This window comes from Nicotiana tomentosiformis, chromosome 4 (assembly GCF_000390325.3).
Source record: "Nicotiana tomentosiformis chromosome 4, ASM39032v3, whole genome shotgun sequence".
NCBI classification, from domain to species: domain Eukaryota; kingdom Viridiplantae; phylum Streptophyta; class Magnoliopsida; order Solanales; family Solanaceae; genus Nicotiana; species Nicotiana tomentosiformis.
The window spans coordinates 88,386,590-88,408,994 of NC_090815.1; the positions used below are offsets into that span (position 1 = coordinate 88,386,590).

The 22,405-nt window shown below is 43.0% G+C and overlaps 3 protein-coding genes across 3 annotated transcripts; all 3 read right to left on the reverse strand.

The window, feature by feature from the left end:
- Positions 1–1,372: 1,372 nt before the first annotated feature.
- On the reverse strand, positions 1,373–2,346 carry LOC138910094 (uncharacterized). The gene is made up of 2 exons (XM_070201316.1): positions 2,298–2,346; positions 1,373–1,872 (listed from the first exon to the last, which is right to left on the reverse strand). Exons 1-2 carry the CDS (start codon positions 2,344–2,346, stop codon positions 1,373–1,375), a joined length of 549 nt encoding a protein of 182 aa, XP_070057417.1.
- Positions 2,347–4,087: 1,741 nt separating this feature from the next.
- LOC138910095 (uncharacterized) lies at positions 4,088–5,240 on the reverse strand. Its single transcript, XM_070201317.1, has 2 exons — positions 5,177–5,240; positions 4,088–4,773 (listed from the first exon to the last, which is right to left on the reverse strand). Exons 1-2 carry the CDS (start codon positions 5,238–5,240, stop codon positions 4,088–4,090), a joined length of 750 nt encoding a protein of 249 aa, XP_070057418.1.
- A 13,832-nt stretch (positions 5,241–19,072) lies between these two features.
- Positions 19,073–21,944, reverse strand: LOC104098435 (uncharacterized). Its single transcript, XM_070201318.1, has 4 exons — positions 21,487–21,944; positions 20,588–20,696; positions 19,846–19,890; positions 19,073–19,405 (listed from the first exon to the last, which is right to left on the reverse strand). The coding sequence occupies exons 1-4, from the start codon at positions 21,942–21,944 to the stop codon at positions 19,073–19,075; spliced, it is 945 nt and encodes a 314-aa protein (XP_070057419.1).
- Between the last annotated feature and the right edge of the window lie 461 nt (positions 21,945–22,405).

Sequence of the window (22,405 nt, forward strand, 5' to 3'; positions counted from 1 at the left end):
ATACTCTCAGCCTTTCTGCTCAAGGCATCCGCAACTGCATTCGCCTACCCCGGATGATAGAGGATAGTAATATCATAATACTTTAGTAACTCAAGCCATCTGTGTTGCCTCAGATTAAGATCCCTCTGCTTAAACAAACGTTGCAAACTGCGGTGATTGGTTTAAACCTCGCACGACACCCCATAAAGGTAATACCTCAAAAGCTTGAGAGCATGAGCTATCGCGGCCAACTCCAAATCATGCACATGGTAATTCTTCTCATGGGGCTTCAACTGATGTGAAGCATATACAATAACTTGCCCTTCCTACATCAATACAAAACACAAGACAATGCGTGAAGCATCGCAATACACAATATACATCTCCGAACCGGAGGGCGGCACTAACACCGGTGCTGTAGTCAATGCTGTCTTGAGTTTCTGAAAACTTGCCTTGCAATCATTGGAGCATCCGAATGGAGCACTCTTCTGGGTCAATCTAGTCAAAGGAGCTATAATATATGAGAAACCTTCCACAAACTGACGATAATAACCTGCTAACCCCAAGAAACTCATGATCTCGTTCGCTGTGGTAGGACGAGACCAACTGTGAACTGCCTCGTTCTTACTTAGGATCTACCTTAATAGCCTCACCTGATATAATATGTCCCAAGAACGCCACCGAATATAACCAGAACTCGCACTTGGAGAACTTAGCATATAACATTTATTCACATAAGGTCTGAAGCACAACCCTTAAATGCTGCTCGTGCTCCTCCATACTACGTGAGTAAATCAATATTTCATCAATGAAGACAATGAAAAATGAGTCAAGATATGTCCTGAACACTCGATTCATCAAATCCATAAATGCCGCCGGGGCATTAGTCAAGCCGAAATACATCACTAGAAACTCATAGTGCCCATATCTAGTCTGGAAAGCCATCTTCGGAACATCCAAATCACGAATTCTCAGTTGATGATACCCAGACTTTAGGTCGATCTTAGAGAACACTTTAGCACCCTGCAACTGATCAAACAAATCATCAATACACGGCAACGAGTACTTATTCTTAATGGTAACTTTGTTCAACTGGCGGTATTCAGTGCATATCCGCATACTCCCATCCTTTTTCTTCACAAACAATACCGGTGAACCCCAAGGTGACACACTTGGTCTGATGAACCTCTTCACGAGCAACTCCTCAAGCTGTTTCTTCATCTCCTTCAACTTATTCGAAGCCATTCAGTACGGTGGGATAGAGATAGGCCTGGTGCCAGGTGCCAAATCAATACTGAAATCTATATCATGCTCTAGTGCCATTCCTGGTAGGTCAGAAGGAAATATAACAGAGACTCCCGCACCACTGGCAGTGAATCAATCGTGGGAGTCTCTACGGTAATATCCCAAACATAAGAAGATAGGCCAAATAACCATTCTCAACCATATGTCGAGCCTTCAAGAAAGAGATAACCCGACTAGATATACTGATAGATGAACCTCTCCACTCCAATCTAGGCAACTCCAGCATCGCCAAGGTAATAGCCTTGGCATGACAATTAAGGACGGCATAGCACGAAGACAACCAGTCCATGCCTAGGATGACCATAAAGTCGATCATATCAAGCAACATAGTATCTGCTCTAGTCTCATAACCACAGAAAGTCACAAAACTGGATCGGTAAACCCGATCCACTATAACAGAATCATCCACTGGCGTGGACACATTCACAAGAGAACCCAAGGACTCACGTGAGGCATCCAAATATGGAGCAAACAGAGAAGACACATAGGAATAAGTAGACCCTCGATCGAATAGTACCAAAGCATCCCTACTGCGAATAGAAATTATACCTTTGATCACGACATCTGAGGCTACTATATCTGGTTTGGCTAGAAAGGCATAGAACCAAGCAGGAGCATCACCTGACTAGCCTCCACCTCTAGGGAGACCCCTACCCACCTGCCCTCCGCATCTTCACCGGCCGAATGAGCAGTGTGGCAGCTAGTGTGATGATCATGGGTTGATGGCCCTACTATACTGGCTTGCCCCAAAGCCTGGGTAAAACATCCTCATATGACCAACCTCTCGGTGTCGTAGACTATTGACCTTAAGCCTGGCTTTGGTGACCCGAATACCCATTTGAAGAATCCTGAATGGCCGGTGTACGGTAGGTACTCTCCGGAATGGCACTGAAGTAGGGCCGTGCCCGAGTGCCCCGAGCAGGCGGTGGTGATGCATATGTGGGCCTACTGGACTGACCCCTCATGAACTGACCTCTCCCCCTTCGTATACAATCAATCATGGTTGCGGATACCCTCGATGCTCTGAGCTATCTCCATAATCTGCTCGTAAGCAGTCCCCATCTCAACCTCTTAGGCCATAATGACTTGTATACCATAATGCAAGACTGCAATAAACCTCCGTACCCTCTTTGCATATGTGAGGAGTATCATAAGTGCATGGTGAGACAACTTAGAGAATCTCGCCTCATACTCGGTCATAGACATCTGACTTGGCTGGAGCCACTCGAATTGACCTTTTAGCTCTTCCCTCTGAGAGGGTGGGATATACCTCTCCAAAAAGAGGCGTGTGAACTGGTCCCAAGTCAAGGGAGGTGAATTTACTGGACTTCTACAAAGATATGACTGCCACCATCCAACGGGGTGGACTTCATCATAAGTACGGACATCTCCGTATCGATTCGCAAGACTCTATTAGGCCTGCTAATGACTTGTGAGACCAATATAAATCTAGTGCTTTGATACCAAGATATCACATAAAGGAGCATAAAGTTTCTATTAACAAATGAATATTCTGCCAAAACTCAAAGTAATGAAACTCGGTCTAACATAATCTCTAATCAAATTTGAATTATTAATACAAGTAATTAAACTAACTAGTTGGGTTCAAATAATACAAGTATTGCATCATAAAGTCCTTTGTCTACCCGGACATAACAAGGTTTTAACTACATATGGACTCTCGTCATTTCGTGCATACGCAACACCCACAATTATTAACAAATAACATTTTAAACACCTATGGGGTTAATTCCCTCTTACAAGGTTAGGCAAGAGACTTACGAGCCTTGATCCGCTCAAACAAAAAGGACTGAGCCACAACAAATGCAAGAATTCGACTGGTCTTCGAAATATCCAGCCTCACAAGTCTGTTAGCTAAGGACTAAATATTGAAAGCTAATGGCCTCTCATTTGCTGAAATAATTGCCAAACTACCCATACTCTCAACCTTTCTGCTCAAGGCATCCGCAACTACATTCGCCTTGCTCAGATGATAGAAGATAGTAATATCATAATCCTTCAGTAACTAAAGCCACCTGCATTGCCTCAGATTAAGATCCATCTGCTTAAACAAATATTGCAAACTGCGGTGATTGGAGTAAAGCTCGCACGACACCCTATAAAGGTAATACCTCAAAATCTTGAGAGCATGAGCTATCGCGGCAACTACAAATCATATACAGGGTAATTCTTCTCATGGGGATTCAACTGACGTGAAACATATGCAATTACTTGCCCCTCCTGCATCAATACACAACCCAAGCCAATGCGTGAAGCATTGCAATACACAATATACATCCCCGAACCGGAGGGCAGCACTAACACCGGTGCTGTAGTCAATGCGGTCTTGAGCTTCTGAAAGCTCGCCTTGCAGTCATCGGACTATCTGAATGGAGCACCCTTCTAGGTCAATCTAGTCAAAGGAGCTACAATAGATGAGAAGCCTTCCACAAACCGACGATAAACGCCGCCGGGGCATTAGTCAAGCCGAAGGACATCACTAGAAACTCATAATGTCCAAATATAGTCCGGAAAGCCGTCTTCAGAACATCCAAAGCACGAATCCTCAGCTGATGATACCCAGACCTCAGGTCGATTTTAGAGAACACTTTAGCACCCTGCAACTAATCAAACAAACCATCAATTCACGGTAACGAGTACTTATTCTTAATGGTAACTTTCTTCAACTGGCGGTATACAATGCATATCTGCATACTCCTATCATTTTTCTTCACAAACAATACCGGTGAACCCCAAGGTGACACACTCGGTTTGATGAACCTCTTTGCGAGCAATCCTCAAGCTATTTCTTCAACTCCTTCAACTCCTTCGGAGACTTTCGATACGGTGGTATAGAGATAGGCCTGATGCCTGGTGTCAAATCAATACTGAAATCTATATCACGCTCTAGTGGCATTCCTAGTAGGTCAGAAGGTATAACAATGGAGAGCTCCCACCCCAGGAGTACTGAATCAATCGTGGGAGTCTCTACGGCAATATCCCGAACATAAGCTAGATAGGCCAAACAACGATTCTCGACCATATGTCGAGCCTTCAAGAAAGTGATAACCTGACTAGATGTACTGATAGATGTACCCCTCCACTGCAATCTAGGAAACTTCATCATCGCCAAGGTAATAGCCGTGGCATGACAATCAAAGATGGCATAGCATGAAGACAACCAGCCCATGCCTAGGATGACCTCAAAGTCGGTAATATCAAGCAACATAAGATCTGCTCTGGTCTCATAACCACGGAAAGTCATAACACAGGATGGGTAAACCCGATACACAATAACAGAATCACCCACTGGTGTGGACAAATATACAAGAGAACCCAAGGACTCACGAGAGAAATCCAGATATGGGGAAAATAGAGAAAACACATAGGAATAAGTAGACCCTGGGTCGAATAGTACCAAAGCATCCCTACTGCGGATAGAAATTATACCTTTGATCATGAAGTCAGATGCTACTGCATCTGGTTTGTCTAGAAAAACATAGAACCTAGCAGGATCACCACCTGACTAGCCTCCACCTCTAGAGAGACCCTTATCCACCTGCCCTCCGCCTCTGCGCCGACAGAATGAGCGGTGCGGCAGCTAGTGCGATGATCATGGGCTAATGGCCCTACTGTACTAACTTGCCCCAAAGCCTGGGCCAAACATCATCATATAACCAAGCTCCCCGTACTCCTAGCAACCTCTCGGTGCAGTAGACCTTTGACCTTGAGCCTGGCCCTGGTGACCTGAATACCTATTGGAGGAATCCTGAATGGCCGGTGGACGATAGGTACTCTGGAATGGCGCTGAAGTAGGGCCGTGCCCGAGTGCCCCGAGAAGGCGGTGGTGATGAATATGTGGGCCTACTGGACTGACCCCTCATGAACTGACCTCTTCCCAAAGACGGGGTGCTACTGAATTCTCTAGAATGCCGAGGCTTCTTCTCCCCCTTCATATACAATCGGCCGTGGCTGCGGATACCCTCGATGCTCCGAGCTATCTCCATAACCTGCTAATAAGCAATCCCAATCTCAACCTCTCGAGCCATAGTGACCTGGATACCATAATGCAAGACTGCAATAAACCTCCGCACCTTCTTTGCATATGTGGGGAGTATCATAAGTGCATGGTGAGACAACTCAGATAATCTCGCCTCATAATCGGTCACAGACATCTGACTCGTCTGGAGCTACTCAAACTGACCTCGTAGCTCTTCCCTGTGAGAGGGTGGGATATACCTCTCCAAAAAGAGGCGTGTGAACTGGTCCCAAGTCAAGGGAGGTGACCCCGCTGGACTTCTACAAAGATAGGACTGCCACCATTCAACGGGGTGGACTTCACCATAAGTACGAACGTCTCTGTATCGATTCGCAAGACTCTATTAGGCCTGGTCATGACTTGTGAGACCAATATGAATCCAGTGCTCTGATACCATGATATCACAATCCCGAACCCACTATAGGCCTTGATGGCGCCCAACGTCACCGTTAGGAAAGACAACGATGAACTATCAAATTAATTATTTATTTTATTACGTTTAAAATCATAAATTTTAATTAACCAAAAAACTAAGTATTGAAGGCTATGGTGATATAAAGCATAAATAAAACATAAGAGTTGAATGGTGATATTAATAGGCAAAAATCCATAAACATCTACTAGACTTTTCCAAAACCTGGTGTCACAAATGCATAAGAAATCTAGTAGAATATAAAAAACTTCTCAAGCTACTGTCTGAAATAAAATAGACAGAAATAGTAAATACAACAAGGAAGAGACTTCGGGTGCTGCAGAACGTAGCATGGAAAGCAACTCACTACTAAGTCTCCGGGTAACGGGAATACGTGCCCGAATGGCCACCAGATGTACATGCCTCAGAACCTGCACAATTAGTGCAGAAGTATAGCGTGAGTACATAAACAACGTATACCTAGTAGTGACGAGGGGTCGACATCGAGTCTTAGTAGAGGTCAATAAATAAAGTGCAAGAATTTTAACTAAGCATAAAGTACAACAGTAGAAATGGAATGAGATGCAATAAATAAGTGATTCTTTACTAAAATACCAATCTAAAATCTATGAATATCACATGCCAATTTCAACAAATTTAGGCCATCAAATAGTTACATATTTTCGAGTCATGAAGGGAATATCAAGTATAATCAGACTCCTTGTGACATCACACATGAGTTATGCCGAGGTCGTGTGGCCCGATCCATAATAATTGTGTACATACACTATCGAGGTCGTACGACTCGATCCATTAATGCATCTCATTATATATTAATATTGCCAAGGCGTTCGGCCCGATCCATAGGAATAGGAAAACTCTTCGGACTACGGGACATACATTTACAACACCAAGATAAGCACATAAAAGAGCATAAATTTCTATTAACAAACGAATATTCTGCCAAAACTCAAAGTAATGAAGCTGGGTCTAACATAATCTCTAATCAAATTTTAATTATTAATACACGTAATTAAACTAACAAGTTGGGTTCAAATAATAATAGTATTGCATGATAAAGTCCTTTGTCTACCCGAACATAACATGGTTTTAACTACGTACAGACTCTCGTCATTTCGTGCGTACATAGCACCCACAATTATTAACAAATAACATTTTAAACACCTATGGGGTTAATTCCCTCTTATAAGGTTAGGCAAGAGACTTACCTCGCTTCCAAATCCACTATTCGGCCCTACAACCACACTAATTACCTTAAATCGAAGCCGAGCAATTTAAAACTAGCCAAAGGTAGTACAAACTAATCAATATAAGCTCAAAGGTTCATAATTCACCTATTAGAGTAATTACCCAACCCAAATCGGAATATTCCTAAAAGTCACCCCTTGGGCCCACTGCCCGGGATCCGAAATGTTTTTGTAGATAAATGTTACCCATGACCTTATGAACTAAAATATATAATTTCTACTCAATTCCATAACAAATCTCGTGGTCTAATTCCATTTTTACCAAACCCTAGGGTTTTTAACAAAATCTCATTATTTCTACAAATTTCTATGTTACAACTTACCCTTAATCTATGTATTAAACTCACATTAGGTAGGAATTATTTACCTTAGAATGCTAGGTGGAAAATCTCTCTTCAAAAGCTCCAAAATCGGCCAAGAAAAGTGAAAATGAGCCAATGCGATCGCGAAGGCTAACCCAGCCAAAGCACCGTGAACGCGAAGAGCAATGATCCACTGAGTCCAGCCCAGGACCAATCCCCTTCTATGCGATCGCGGACCTCTTGTCGCAAATGCGGACCTCTTGTCGCGAACGTAGACCTCCTGTCACGAACGCGAAGCCCATATATCCTAAACCTTCGCGAACGCGACCCATTGATCGCGAACGCGAAGAACAAAACACCTCTTCCCAAAACCTTCATCATGAATGCGAGTCTCACTCTGCGTTAGCGAAGAAGGAAAGCAGTAGCAAAAAAATCTGTTATTTCGGACATAACTCCGGGTGGTGTGAAACACACCCGATCCACCCGGGACCACCTCCAAATGCACCAACAAGTTCATAAACATGATATGTACCTTCTCGAAAACTCGGAACATGTAAACTATACAGAAACTAAAAATCTCGCCCTAAATCAAAATTAATTAACTTATGAACTTTAAACTTCTTCAACTAGCTCCAAAAGCGATTATTTTTCTTAGACAACTCAGAATGACGCCGAATATTTTGCAGAAGTCACAAATTACAATACGAACCTATTCCCGGGCTCAGAATCCCAAACATACTTTGATAACACCATAGTCTACTTCAAACCAAATTTATGAAACTCTAAAATTTTCAAGGCGCCAACTTTCAACATTAAGCGCTGAAACGCTCTTGGATCACCTGAAACTCAATCCAAATACACGCCCAAGTCCAAATCATCATACGATCCTATTGGACCCCAATCCTTAATCCACCACATGCGTATCAATATCACAACATATAACTGTCACGCCTCGAACCTAGGAGCGATACAAGCACCTGGTGCCTCACCTAACCTGGCGTACCAAATTGCGACTAAGGGACTCTGAACACATAATGTCATACTTTGGCCATGGGGCCACCTTGCAAGATAATTTGCGAAGCAAAATATAAAACTGAATGGAAACTAGCGCTAACTAAACATCAATATAAAGCTAGGCCGAAAAGGCCGTCATAGCTACTACAGCTGACAAACCACCAAATTATACATACCAGGCCTACAAACCCAACATACTGTACTAACCAACAGGATATGTCTACAAGCCTCTACTGATAGATGTACTATGATCGGAACAGGGCCCCGACCTACCCATAACATATATACAGATATACATAAGATGTACACAACACTCTAGACCTGGCAACTCCGAAAGACGTGGAGCTTACCGATCAGGCTGAACTCGGGAAACACCTACTGAGGAGATCTACTCGTCTGTCTATCTGAACCTGCATGCATGAAATGCAGCGTCCCCGGAAAAGGGACGTCAGTACGAAATAATGTACCGAGTATGTAAGACAATAACATAACTGAAAATCGAAACTTAACTGATAATATAATAACTGAAAGTAACTGGGAGTCAAAGATGATCTGGAGATATACTTACCTGCTGATACTGACTCAACTCCTTCAATATAGTAAGTAAAATAATTGTACGGCCTTATAAGGCTCGGTATATATAACTGCTCTGCCATAGTAGGCTCGCTCATAGGCGCTCGGCCATACTAGGCTATGTATCTCGACCATGCTGGGCTCGCTCATAGGCGCTCGGCCACAGTAGGCTCGGTATATAACTTTCCATCTGATCAGAGGTTGCCCAATAGGGGCCTGCCCATCGATTATAGCTCGATGGTAATGAAAATACTGTAATACTGTATATATAGGCTTGCTGCTCTCTTGACTGGAAGAAGACAATACTAAAATTGAATATAGAGTCTCGATAAGGAATAATATTGTAACTTATGAGACTAGAATAGTGTGAATAAATTCATGAATATGAACTTCTCTTTTTGTCTCATTACTAACACATGTAGCTACGAGATCATGCCAAAATGAAGGAAGGCTTAGCCTTAACATACCTTATCACAATCTTTCCAATCACCAAGTTGAACTCACCTCTTCGCACCTTAATCTACAAGAATGATAATAATACTATCGTTAAGTTATGAAAGGTACAACTATCGCACAACGAACGACAAACCTATTTTGTATTAAAACGGGCAGCATCTCCCCTATAATCCTTACTTCCTCCAAATTCAAGATAACACCAACAATACAAGAACAGAACAATAACAACATATATACATCATTTTCCAGCCCTATATACACCATCAAATACTACAAAACAGCCCAACACACCCCAATCTTTTCGTACACAAAACGACCACCGTAGTAGTGTCAAACGACCCGAAAATGTTATGACGAACGACCAGCCAACCATCCTACATTTATATGGTGTTTATAAACCCCCTTCATCCTCAAAAACTCCACAAAATAGTAGTAAAACACGCATCCCAACAGCAACACAAAACAGTCCACAAAACAGTCCGCTACAAGTGAATAACTCGAACTCACAGCTTCCGATCGCCGTCCCGTGAGTTCTTACAAGTATAGAACGACTTACCATGAATTTACAGAAGAAAAATTGGATGAAAGAGAGAAGTAAACTCACCTTATTTTTTGGATAACTCAGCTCTTATCTTGGTTCTTCAAACTCTAGGTTTTACCTCCAATTGGAACTTGAAAGGGAGAGAAAATCAATTAGGGTTTGTGGGAAATTTTTGGGAGGATTCTTTGCAGAGCTTATGTCTGGTTATTATGCTCTATTTTAAGTCTAATATATGAAGAAAATATGCCCTTAAAAGGCCTCTTTGGACGACCCGAAATGGCCCATTTTTTTGGGCTCTCATTTAAGCAAGTAGGTGACACACCTACTTGTCACCTAGCAGCTTGCGCAGTATCGCACAAATGCCCATATCTCTCTACTCCAATGTCGTATTGACAAACGGTTTAATGAGTTGGAAAATAGACTCATAGATCTTTAATTTGATAGGTAGAACACCCCATAACTCTAAGTATATTGGGAGAAAATCGCAGTTACATTTGACCCAAAGTTTCAGTAAAACTTATGAATGTAACTTGTGATGACTTTCATCGACTTTTGTTCCACAACTCTCTTGACTTCAAAACATAACACACGGATGTCATACGACTAATATAAATCATAACATAATCTCCTTATCATGTTAAGCACCCTAGTCTCACCCCAAAGGTATATGTTATAACATTCCCAACTTGTCGACTTTCGACGAAACATTATTTTCTTCAATTGCTTTATCTTCTGAACCGTCCAACCCTCTTTGTACTTGTTGTTCATGATCTTCAATATTTGTAACCTCAGAGGTAACATGATTAAATTAATTTATATACTTTTAAATATTATCTCATTTTTGGTCCTACATTAGTTTGCTTACGATGCATTTTTATGTACGAAAATATAGGGTGTAACATCATTCCCCCCTTGGAAACATTCGTCCTCGAATGTTTACTCTTAGAGACTTTGGAAACTTTTGCCAGAGTATCCTTCATACACTAGGTTAAAACCATCCTGTACGTAGCCAAAAAACATACTATGCATGCCACACATGGCCAATGTTTATAAATAGCAACACTTTGCCTCACCAACCGTAAATCATAAATACTAAAAGTGAAAAATAAAAGCTTACTTGCTGACCTGCTAGCCTGAATAGAGCTGTGTTGTAGAATCCCATCTCGAGCCATATCTTTAGTTTGAAATAGGTGGGGGTATTTAGACTTCATTTCTTCCTCCGATTCCCATGTCATCTCTTCTACATTCTTGCTCCTCCATAAAACCTTTACGGAAGCTACCTCCTTATTTCGTAGATTGCGGATTTGTCGGTCTAGGATGGCAACTGGAATTTCCTCGTATGACAAGTCCTCTGTAATCTGTACATCATCCGTGGGCACCACTCGGGTAGGATCGCCAATGCACTTCCGTAACATAGATACGTGAAAAACCGGATGGACATACTCCAATTCTGAGGGCAACTCTAACTCATAAGCTACTTGGCCCACTCTCCAAATGATCCTATAAGGCCCAATATACCGTGGGCTAAGCTTGCCTTTCTTGCCAAACCTCATCACGCCCTTCATAGGTGATACCTTTAAGAATACCCAGTCATTAATCCTGAACTCTAAGTCTCGTCGCCGCACGTCAGAATATGACTTCTGACGACTCTGAGCTGTCAACAGTCGCTCCCGGATAAGCTTTACTTTCTCTATGGCCTGTTGAACCAGGTCTGGCCCATATAACCCAGATTCCCCAACATCAAACCACCCTATAGGAGATCTGCACTTACGCCCATACAAAGCCTCGTACGGAGCCATCTGAATACTAGAGTGGTAACTGTTATTATATGCAAACTCGACAAGAGGTAGATGTTCATCCCAACTTCTTTTAAAATCCAACACACATACTCGTAACATATCCTCGAGCATCTGAATTGTGCGCTCGGCTTGTCCATCAGTCTGTGGATGAAAAGCTGTGCTGAGATTCACCTGAGTCCCTAGACCTCTCTGAAATGACCTCCAAAAATGTGCTGTAAACTGAGCCCCACTGTCAGATATAATAGAAACTGGTACTCCGTGTAGCCGCACTATCTCCTTAATATATAACTTTGCATAATCTTCTGCTGTATATGTAGATCTGACCGGTAGGAAGTGAGCTGATTTCGTGAGCCTATCGACTATCACCCATATGGAATCGAACTTACGATTAGAACGAGGTAAACCCATGATAAAGTCCATGTTTATCGCCTCCCATTTCCATGTCGGGATCTCTATAGTCTGCATTAGCCCTCCAGGCTTCTGGTGCTCTATCTTCACTTGCTGGCAACTAGTACATTGGGCGACAAACTCAACAATGTTCTTCTTCATATCATTCCACCAGTACACATCCTTAATGTCATGATACATCTTCGTCGATCCAGGATGGATGGAATACCATGAATAATGTGCCTCTGACATAATCCTGTCTCGTAGCCCTGCTACATCTGGAACACACAAACGACCCCTGTATCTGAGAACCCCATCTCCCTTGAGCTCTAACAATGGCTTCTTCTGCTGCGGAACTCGCTCTCTCAACTCGACCAACTCTGGGTCCTCGTACTGCCTTTCCTTGACTTCCGCTATGAGGGATGATTTTGTAGTGTTTTGGAGTACAACTCCACCATCCTTAGAATCTACTAACCGAACCCCCAACGAAGACAATTGATGAATCTCTCTAGCTAATTGTCTTTTCTTGGGCTCTACATGTGCTAAGCTACCCATAGATCGACGACTTAAGGCATCTGCTACAACATTAGCTTTCCCTGGATGGTAGAGAATGTTAACATCGTAATCTTTCAATAACTCAAGCCATCACCTCTGTCGCAAATTCAACTCTTTCTGCTTGAAGATATATTGTAGGCTTTTATGATCAGTAAATACATCAACACGAACACCATATAAATAATGCCGCCATATCTTAAGTGCATGGACAACCGCAGCTAACTCGAGGTCGTGGGTCGGATAATTCCTCTCGTGCTTCCTCAACTGCCTTGAAGCATACGCAATTACCTTCCCATGTTGCATCAGGACACATCCTAACCCGACACCTGATGCATCACAATACACGGCATAACCCTCTAGACCCTCTGGAAGTGTTAGAACTGGAGCTGAGGTCAACCTGTTCTTAAGCTCTTGGAAACTCCGCTCACAAGCCTCTGTCCATTGAAACTTAGTTTCTTTCTGTGTCAACTTCGTCAATGGTGCCGAAAGGGAAGAAAAACCCTCTACGAACCTCCGATAGTATCCTGCTAAGCCTAGAAAGCTACGAACCTCTGTCGGAGTGGTAGGTCTAGGCCAAGATTTCACGGCCTCAATCTTCTGAGTGTCCACCTTTATCCCTTCATCTGATACAATATGCCCCAAGAATGCTACAGACTTCAACCAGAACTCACATTTAGAAAACTTAGCATACAACTTACGATCACGGAGGGTTTGGAGTACCGCTCGCAGGTGGTCCGCATGTTCATCCTCTGAACGGGAATAAACCAGAATATCATCAATAAATACTATCACGAACAGATCTAAAAATGGTCGGAATAGGCTATTCATCAAGTCCATAAATACAGCGGGTGCATTAGTCAACCCGAAGGACATGACAAGGAACTCGAAGTGGCCATATCGGGTCCTGAAGGCTGTCTTCGGAATATCTTTTTCCCGAACTCTGACTTGGTGGTACCCCGACCTCAAATCTATCTTTGAAAAGCATCTAGCCCCCTGCAACTGATCAAACAAGTCATCGATCCTTGGAAGTGGATACTTATTCTTAATAGTTACCTTGTTCAGCTGCCTATAATCGATACACATCCTCAGCGAGCCGTCTTTCTTCCGCACAAATAGTACTGGTGCACCCCAAGGTGAGGTACTGGGCCTGATGTAACCTTTCTCCAACAAATCTTTTAACTGCTCCTTCAACTCCTTCAATTCGCTAGGTGCCATTCTATACGGAGGGACGGATATTGGTTGAGTTCCTGGAAGCAAATCGATGCTAAAATCAATCTCTCGCTCTGGAGGAATACCTGGAAGCTCATCTGGAAACACATCTGCATACTCTTTGACTACGGGAATAGACTGAAGTGTAGGTATCTCAGCATCTGCATCTCTAACTCGCATAATATGATAAATGCACCCTTTTGCGATCATTTTCCTCGCCTTCAGATAGGAAATAAACCTACCTCTGGGTGTTGGTGTATTACCTACCCATTCAAGGACTGGCTCACCCGGAAAATGAAATCTGGCTGCCTTTGCTCGGCAATCAACTGTGGCATAGCAAGCTGCCAACCAGTCCATGCCCATGATAGCATCAAAATCCATCATCTCTAGCTCAACTAGGTCAGCTGAGGTCTGACGACTACAAATTGTCACCGTACAACCTCGGTAAACCCGTCTAGCAATAATCGATTCTCCGATCGGTGTAGATACCGCAAAAGGATCACTTAGTATTTCAGGCACTATACCAAACTTCCTCGCGACAAATGGGGTAATATACGATAAAGTAGATCCTGGGTCTATCAAAGCATAAGCATCGTGAGAGCAAATGGTTAATATACCTGTCACAACGTCTGGTGAAGACTCTTGGTCCTGTCGACCTGCTAAAGCATAGATACGGTTCTGATTACCACTTGAACTGGAACCTCTACCTCTGCCCCGACCTCTACCAGCCGAAGACTGAGACTCACGCCCTGAAGGATGCACGGACATAGATGATCCTGTTGCTGAACTCGCTGGTTGTGCCATTCCCCCCGAATCTCTATTTGGGCAATCCCGCATCATATGCCCTGGACGCCCACATGTATAACAAGCATCAGAACCTGCTCGGCATTGGCCCAAGTGTCCTCTACCACAGATGTCACACCGTGGAGGAAATGACCATGTCTGCGCAGATCCTCGCTGTCGCTGCAAACCCGACGCCCATGAGCTCTCACCTGGTCCTGACTGAGTATAGCGGTCATACCTGTAACCCTGTAACTGAGGTGGCGGAGGCCTAGGTGGCCGTCCGAAGTACTGGGTCCTATAACTACCCTGATATTGCTCCTGAGACCTGGGAAATCTCATCCTCTTACGTTGCCCTTGCTCAGCCCTTTTTGTACCCTGCTGCCGACGCCTACCCCTTTCTATATTCTGGGCGAATGCCTGAATCCGGGAGATATCCATACTATCCTGCAATGCAGCGGTGGCACATGCCTCGGTTAACTCTGGGGCTAACCCTGCTATAAACCTGTGAATCCTGTCCCGCATAGTAGCAACTATGGATGGTGCATATCTGGCCAATGAGTCAAAACGGAGACTATACTCTCGAACACTCATATTACCCTGCTTGAGGGCTAGAAACTGATCGACTCGAGCCTGTCGGATCTCCCGTGGTAAGTACTGGTCAAGGAAGGCATCTGAAAAATTCTCCCAAATAGCTGGAGGTGCATCACGTCCCCTGAACCTCTCCCATCCCTCATACCAAAGGATGGCTATATCTCGGAGTCGAAAAGCTGCTAGCTCAACTGCCTCTTTCTCCGTGGCATGCATAACACGAAAGATCCTGTGAAGCTGATCTATGAAATCCTGTGGGTCCTCCCTCTGATCTGTCCCCGTGAACTCTGGGGGACTCAAAGCAATAAACTCTCGGACCCTTGAACTCCCAGACCCCTCAGAAGTTCCTGCACTAGCTGATGCCCTAGCCTGTTGCTGGGTAGCTACCAACTGTGTCAACAAATGCACCGCACTCCTCAAGTCCTGATCTGATGGAAGTGGAGGGGGAACTGGATGTGCGGTTTCCCTAGGAATCTCCGTAGTTGGTGGAGGAGCCGGTAATGGCTGAGTAGGGGTCTCACCTTGAGCCTCAGACTGGGCCCCATCTACTGGGGGTACCCTGCTGGTCCCCTCACCTACTGCTGTATCTCTCCTCTGGCTAGCCGTAGTCTTCCTAGTCACCGTCATCTGTGCATGCAAACACCAACACATAAGTTTAATTCAAATTTCCTATAACTCAGTTCTGTAGCACGATTTAGATTTCAAAGAAGGGTAACCAACTCCTAAATGCCCTGTAGTGCCCTGCTTATATAATGTGGTGCACAACACATCTATAAACAAGACCCTACTAGACACGGCTTGTAGACTCCCTAGGACAGAACTGCTCTGATACCAAGTTTGTCACGCCCCGAACCTAGGAGCGATACAAGCACCTGGTGCCTCACCTAACCTGGTGTACCAAATTGCGACTAAGGGACTCTGAACACATAATGTCATACTTTGGCCATGGGGCCACCTTGCAAGACAATTTGCGAAGCAAAATATAAAACTGAATGGAAACTAGCGCTAACTAAACATCAATATAAAGCTAGGCCGAAAAGGCCATCATAGCTACTACAGCTGACAAACCACCAAATTATACATACCAGGCCTACAAACCCAACATACTGTACTAACCAACAGGATATGTCTACAAGCCTCTACTGATAGATGTACTATGATCGGAACAGGGCCCCGACCTACCCATAACATATATACAGATATACATAAGATGTACATAACACTCTAGACCTGGCAACTCCGAAAGACGTGGAGCTTACCGATCAGGCTGAACTCGGGAAACACCTACTGAGGAGATCTACTCGTCTGTCTATCTGAACCTGCATGCATGAAATGCAGCGTCCCCGAAAAAGGGACGTCAGTACGAAATAATGTACCGAGTATGTAAGGCAATAACATAACTGAAAATCGAAACTTGAACTGATAATATAATAACTGAAAGTAACTGGGAGTCAAAGATGATCTGGAGATATACTTACCTGCTGATACTGACTCAACTCCTTCAATATAGTAAGTAAAATAATTGTACGGCCTTATAAGGCTCGGTATATATAACTGCTCTGCCATAGTAGGCTCGCTCATAGGCGCTCGGCCATACTAGGCTATGTATCTCGACCATGCTGGGCTCGCTCATAGGCGCTCGGCCACAGTAGGCTCGGTATATAACTTTCCATCTGATCAGAGGTTGCCCAATAGGGGCCTGCCCATCGATTATAGCTCGATGGTAATGAAAATACTGTAATACTGTATATATAGGCTTGCTGCTCTCTTGACTGGAAGAAGACAATACTAAAATTGAATATAGAGTCTCGATAAGGAATAATATTGTAACTTATGAGAATAGAATAGTGTGAATAAATTCATGAATATGAACTTCTCTTTTTGTCTCATTACTAACACATGTAGCTACGAGATCATGCCAAAATGAAGGAAGGCTTAGCCTTAACATACCTTATCACAATCTTTCCAATCACCAAGTTGAACTCACCTCTTCGCACCTTAATCTACAAGAATGATAATAATACTATCGTTAAGTTATGAAAGGTACAACTATCGCACAACGAACGACAAACCTATTTTGTATTAAAACGGGCAGCATCTCCCCTATAATCCTTACTTCCTCCAAATTCAAGATAACACCAACAATACAAGAACAGAACAATAACAACATATATACATCATTTTCCAGCCCTATATACACCATCAAATACTACAAAACAGCCCAACACACCCCAATCTTTTCGTACACAAAACGACCACCGTAGTAGTGTCAAACGACCCGAAAATGTTATGACGAACGACCAGCCAACCACCCTACATTTATATGGTGTTTATAAACCCCCTTCCTCCTCCAAAACTCCACAAAATAGTAGTAAAACACGCAGCCCAACAGCAACACAAAACAGTCCACAAAACAGTCCGCTACAAGTGAATAACTCGAACTCACGGCTTCCGATCACCGTCCCGTGAGTTCTTACAAGTATGGAACGACTTACCATGAATTTACAGAAGAAAAATTGGATGAAAGAGAGAAGTAAACTCACCTTATTTGTTGGATAACTCAGCTCTTATCTTGGTTCTTCAAACTCTAGGTTTTACCTCCAATTGGAACTTGAAAGGGAGAGAAAATCAATTAGGGTTTGTGGGAAATTTTTGGGAGGATTCTTTGCAGAGCTTATGTCTGGTTATTATGCTCTATTTTAAGTCTAATATATGAAGAAAATAGGCCCTTAAAAGGCCTCTTTGGACGACCCGAAATGGCCCATTTTTTTGGGCTCTCATTTAAGCAAGTAGGTGACACACCTACTTGTCACCTAGCAGCTTGCGCAGTATCGCACAAATGCCCATATCTCTCTACTCCAATGTCGTATTGAAAAATGGTTTAATGAGTTGGAAAATAGACTCATAGATCTTTAATTTGATAGGTGGAACACCCCATAACTCTAAGTATATATGGAGAAAATCGCAGTTACATTTGACCCAAAGTTTCAGTAAAACTTATGAATGTAACTTGTGATGACTTTCATCGACTTTTGTTCCACAACTCTCTTGACTTCAAAACATAACACACGGATGTCATACGACTAATATAAATCATAACATAATCTCCTTATCATGTTAAGCACCCTAGTCTCACCCCAAAGGTATATGTTATAACATTCCCAACTTGTCGACTTTCGACGAAACATTATTTTCTTCAATTGCTTTATCTTCTGAACCGTCCAACCCTCTTTGTACTTGTTGTTCATGATCTTCAATATTTGTAACCTCAGAGGTAACATGATTAAATTAATTTATATACTTTTAAATATTATCTCATTTTTGGTCCTACATTAGTTTGCTTACGATGCATTTTTATGTACGAAAATATAGGGTGTAACACTTGACAATCTTAGGCCACTATTAAGGAACTAAGTGTTCCGAATTGAACCCGAATCTTTCTAAAACCAAACCAACCAGGGGCATATGTAGTGCATTAATGAAGGGTTCAATTGAACACATAAATTTTGACGCGGAGTAAAAATTTGTATGTAAGAATTCAATGAAATTGCAAAAATAGTTGATATGAACCTATACCATTAAAAATATAATGGGCTCAATGCGAAAAACTTTAAAAGTTGAACCCATAGAATTTAAATTTCGGATCCGCCTTTGAAATCAATAATCCCCGCAAGTCATAAAACAGTTAAAGCAGATACGAGGAGTCTAAAATGAGAGAACGGGGATCTAGAAAGCAAAACGACCGGTCGGGTCGTTACATTCTCCAACTCTTAAACAAACGTTTGTCCTCGAATTGGTCTAGAATCATACCTGGAGTGCTTAATAAGTGTAGACATATTCTCCACATGTCCTCCTTGGTCTCCTAAGTCGCCTCCTCTATTTGTTGACCCCTCCACTGGAACTTTACTGCTGAAATCTTCTTAGACCTCGATTGGTGGACCTGCCTGGCAGCAATTGCAACTGGCTCCTCCTCATAACCCAAGCTCTCATCTAGCTTAACTGTGATGTAGTCTAACACATGTGACCTGTCGGCATGGTACTTCCGGAGCATAGACACGTGAAAACATGGATGGACTCCTGATAGACTGGGAGGCAAAGCAAGCTCGTAAGAAACCTCCTCAACTAGCTTCAACCCCTCAAATGGGCCAATAAAACTCGGACTCAGCTTGCCCTCCTTTCCAAACCTCATTACACCCTTCATTAGTGAAACTTTCAAGAGAACTTTCAAGAGAACTTTATCGCCCACCATAAATGATAAATCACGTGCTTTTTGATCCACATAACCCTTCTATCTGGACTAAGTTGTGCGAAGTTGCTCCTGAATCAACTTTACCTTATCCAGGGTATCCTGTACCGAATCAATACCATATAACCTAGCCTCGCCAGACTCAAACCAATCGATGGTGGAACGATATCGCTAACCATATAAAGCCTCAAATGGATCCATCTCACTGTTGGATTGATAACTGTTGTTATAAGCAAACTCGGCCAATGGTAAGAATCAATCCCATTGCCCTTTGAAGTTAATCACACACGCCTGAGCATATCCTCCAAAATCTGAACTGTCTGCTTCGACTGCCTACCAGTTTGCAGATGAAAGGTTGTGTTGAGCTCTACCCGGGGTACCCAACTCACTCTGTATCGCTTTCCAGAAATGCAAAGTGAATCAAGGGCCTTTATCTGAAATGATAGAAATAAGAACATTATACAACCGAACAATCTTCTGAATATAAATCTAGGCCAACCTCTTAGAAGAGTACGTAGTCACTACCGGAATAAAGTGAGCCTACTTCATCAGCTTATCGACGATGACCCAAATGACATCAAATTTCGTCAATGTCCGCGGTAACATATTTAGGAATTCTATAGTGATGCGCTCCCACTTCCACTCCGGTATAACCATCTTTTGAAGTAGGCCACCTGGCCTCTAGTGCTCATACTTAACCTACTAGCAATTTAAACATCTCACCACATACTCTACTATGTCCTTTTTCATCCGCTGCCACCAGTAAAGCTACCTTAAGTTAGGATACATCTTTGTAGCACCTAGATGAATAGAATACCGTGAACTGTGTGCCTCGTCTAGAATCATCTCCATCATATCATCAATATTAGGAACCCGTAGGTGACCTTAAAGTCGCAGAACACCATCATCATCGATAGTAACCTCTTTCACACCACCCCGTAGCACCGTCTCTCTAAGAAACAACAAGTGCAGGTTGTCATAATAACGAGCCTTGATCCGGTCAAACAACAAATACTGAACCAAAACAAATGCAATAACTCGACTGGGCTCTGAAATATCCAACCTCACAAGTCTGTTAGATAAGGACTAAATGTTTTAAGCTAATGGCCTCTCATTTTCTGAAATGATTGCCAAACTACCCATACTCTCAGCCTTTCTGCTCAAGGCATCTGCAACTACATTCGCCTTATCCGGATGATAAAGGATAGTAATATCATAATCCTTCGGTAACTCAAGCCACCTTCGTTGCATAAGATTAAGATCCCTCTGCTTAAACAAAGGTTGCAAACTGCGGTGATTGGTGTAAACCTCGCACGACACCCCATAAAGGTAATACCTCAAAATCTTGAGAGCATGAGCTATCGCGGCCAACTCCAAATCATGCATAGGGTAATTCTTCTCATGGGGCTTCAACTGACGTGAAGCATATGTAATAACTCGCCCCTAACACCGGTGTTGCAGTCAATGTGGTCTTGAGCTTCTGAAAGCTCTCCTTGCAATCATCGGAGCATCTAAATGGAGCACTCTTCTGGGTCAATCTAGTCTAAGGAGCAGCAATAGACGAGAAGCCTTCCACAAACCGACGATAATAACTTGCTAATCCCAAGAAACTCATGATATCGGTCGCTGTGGTAGGACGAGGCCAACTGTAAACTGCATCTTCTTACCTAGGATCTACCTTAATACCCTCACTTGATACAACATGTCCCAAGAACGCCACAGAATCTAACCAGAACTCGCACTTGGAGAACTTAGCATATAACTTCTATTCACATAAGGTCTGAAGCACAACCCTCAAATGCTGCTCGTGCTCCTCCATACTACGCGAGTAAATCAATATTTCATCAATGAAGACAATAAAAAATGAGTCAAGATATGGCCTGAACATTCGATTCATCAAATCCATAAATGCCGCCGGGGCATTAGTCAAGCCGAAATACATCACTAGAAACTTATAGTGCCCATATCTAGTCCGGAAAGCCGTCTTCGGAACATCCAAAGCACGAATCCTTAGCTGATGATACCCAGACCTCAGGTCGATCTTAGAGAACACTTTAGCACCCTGCAACTGATCAAAGAAATCATCATTGCGCGGCAACGGGTACTTATTCATAATGGTAACTTTGTTCAACTGGCGGTATATAATGCATATCTGCATACTCCCATCGTTTTTATTCACAAACAATACTGGTGAATCCCAAGGTGACACACTCGGTTTGATGAACCTAATCGCGAGCAACTCCTCAAGCTGTTTCTTCAACTCCTTCAACACATTCGGAGCTATTTGATACGGTGGGATAGAGATAAGCATGGTGCCAGGTGCGAAATCAATACTTAAATCTATATCATGCTCTAGTGGCATTCCAGGTAGGTCAGAAGGAAATACAACAGAGAGCTCCCGCACCAGGGGAACTGAATCAATCGTGGGAGTCTCTACGGCAATATCCCAAACATAAGCCAGATAAGACAAACAACCATTCTCGATCATATGCTGAGCCTTTAAGAAAGAGATAACCCGTCTAGATGTACTGATAGATGAACCCCTTCACTCCAATCTAGGCAACTCAAGCATCGCCAAGGCAATAGCCTTGGCATGGCAATCAAGGATGGCATAGCACGAAGACAACCAGTCCATGCCCATGATGACATCAAAGTCGGTCATATCAAGCAACATAAGATGTGCTCTAGACTCATAACCAAAGAAAGTCACAACACATGACCGATAAACCCGATCCACAATAATAGAATCACCCACTGGCATGGACACATATACAAGAGAACCCAAGGAATCACAAGAGACATCTAGATATGTATCAAATAGAGAAGACACATAGGAATAAGTAGACCGTGGGTTGAATAATACCAAAGCATCCCTACTGCGATAGAAATTATACCTTTGATCACGACATCTGAGGCTACTGCATCGGGTTTGGCTAGAAAGGCATAGAA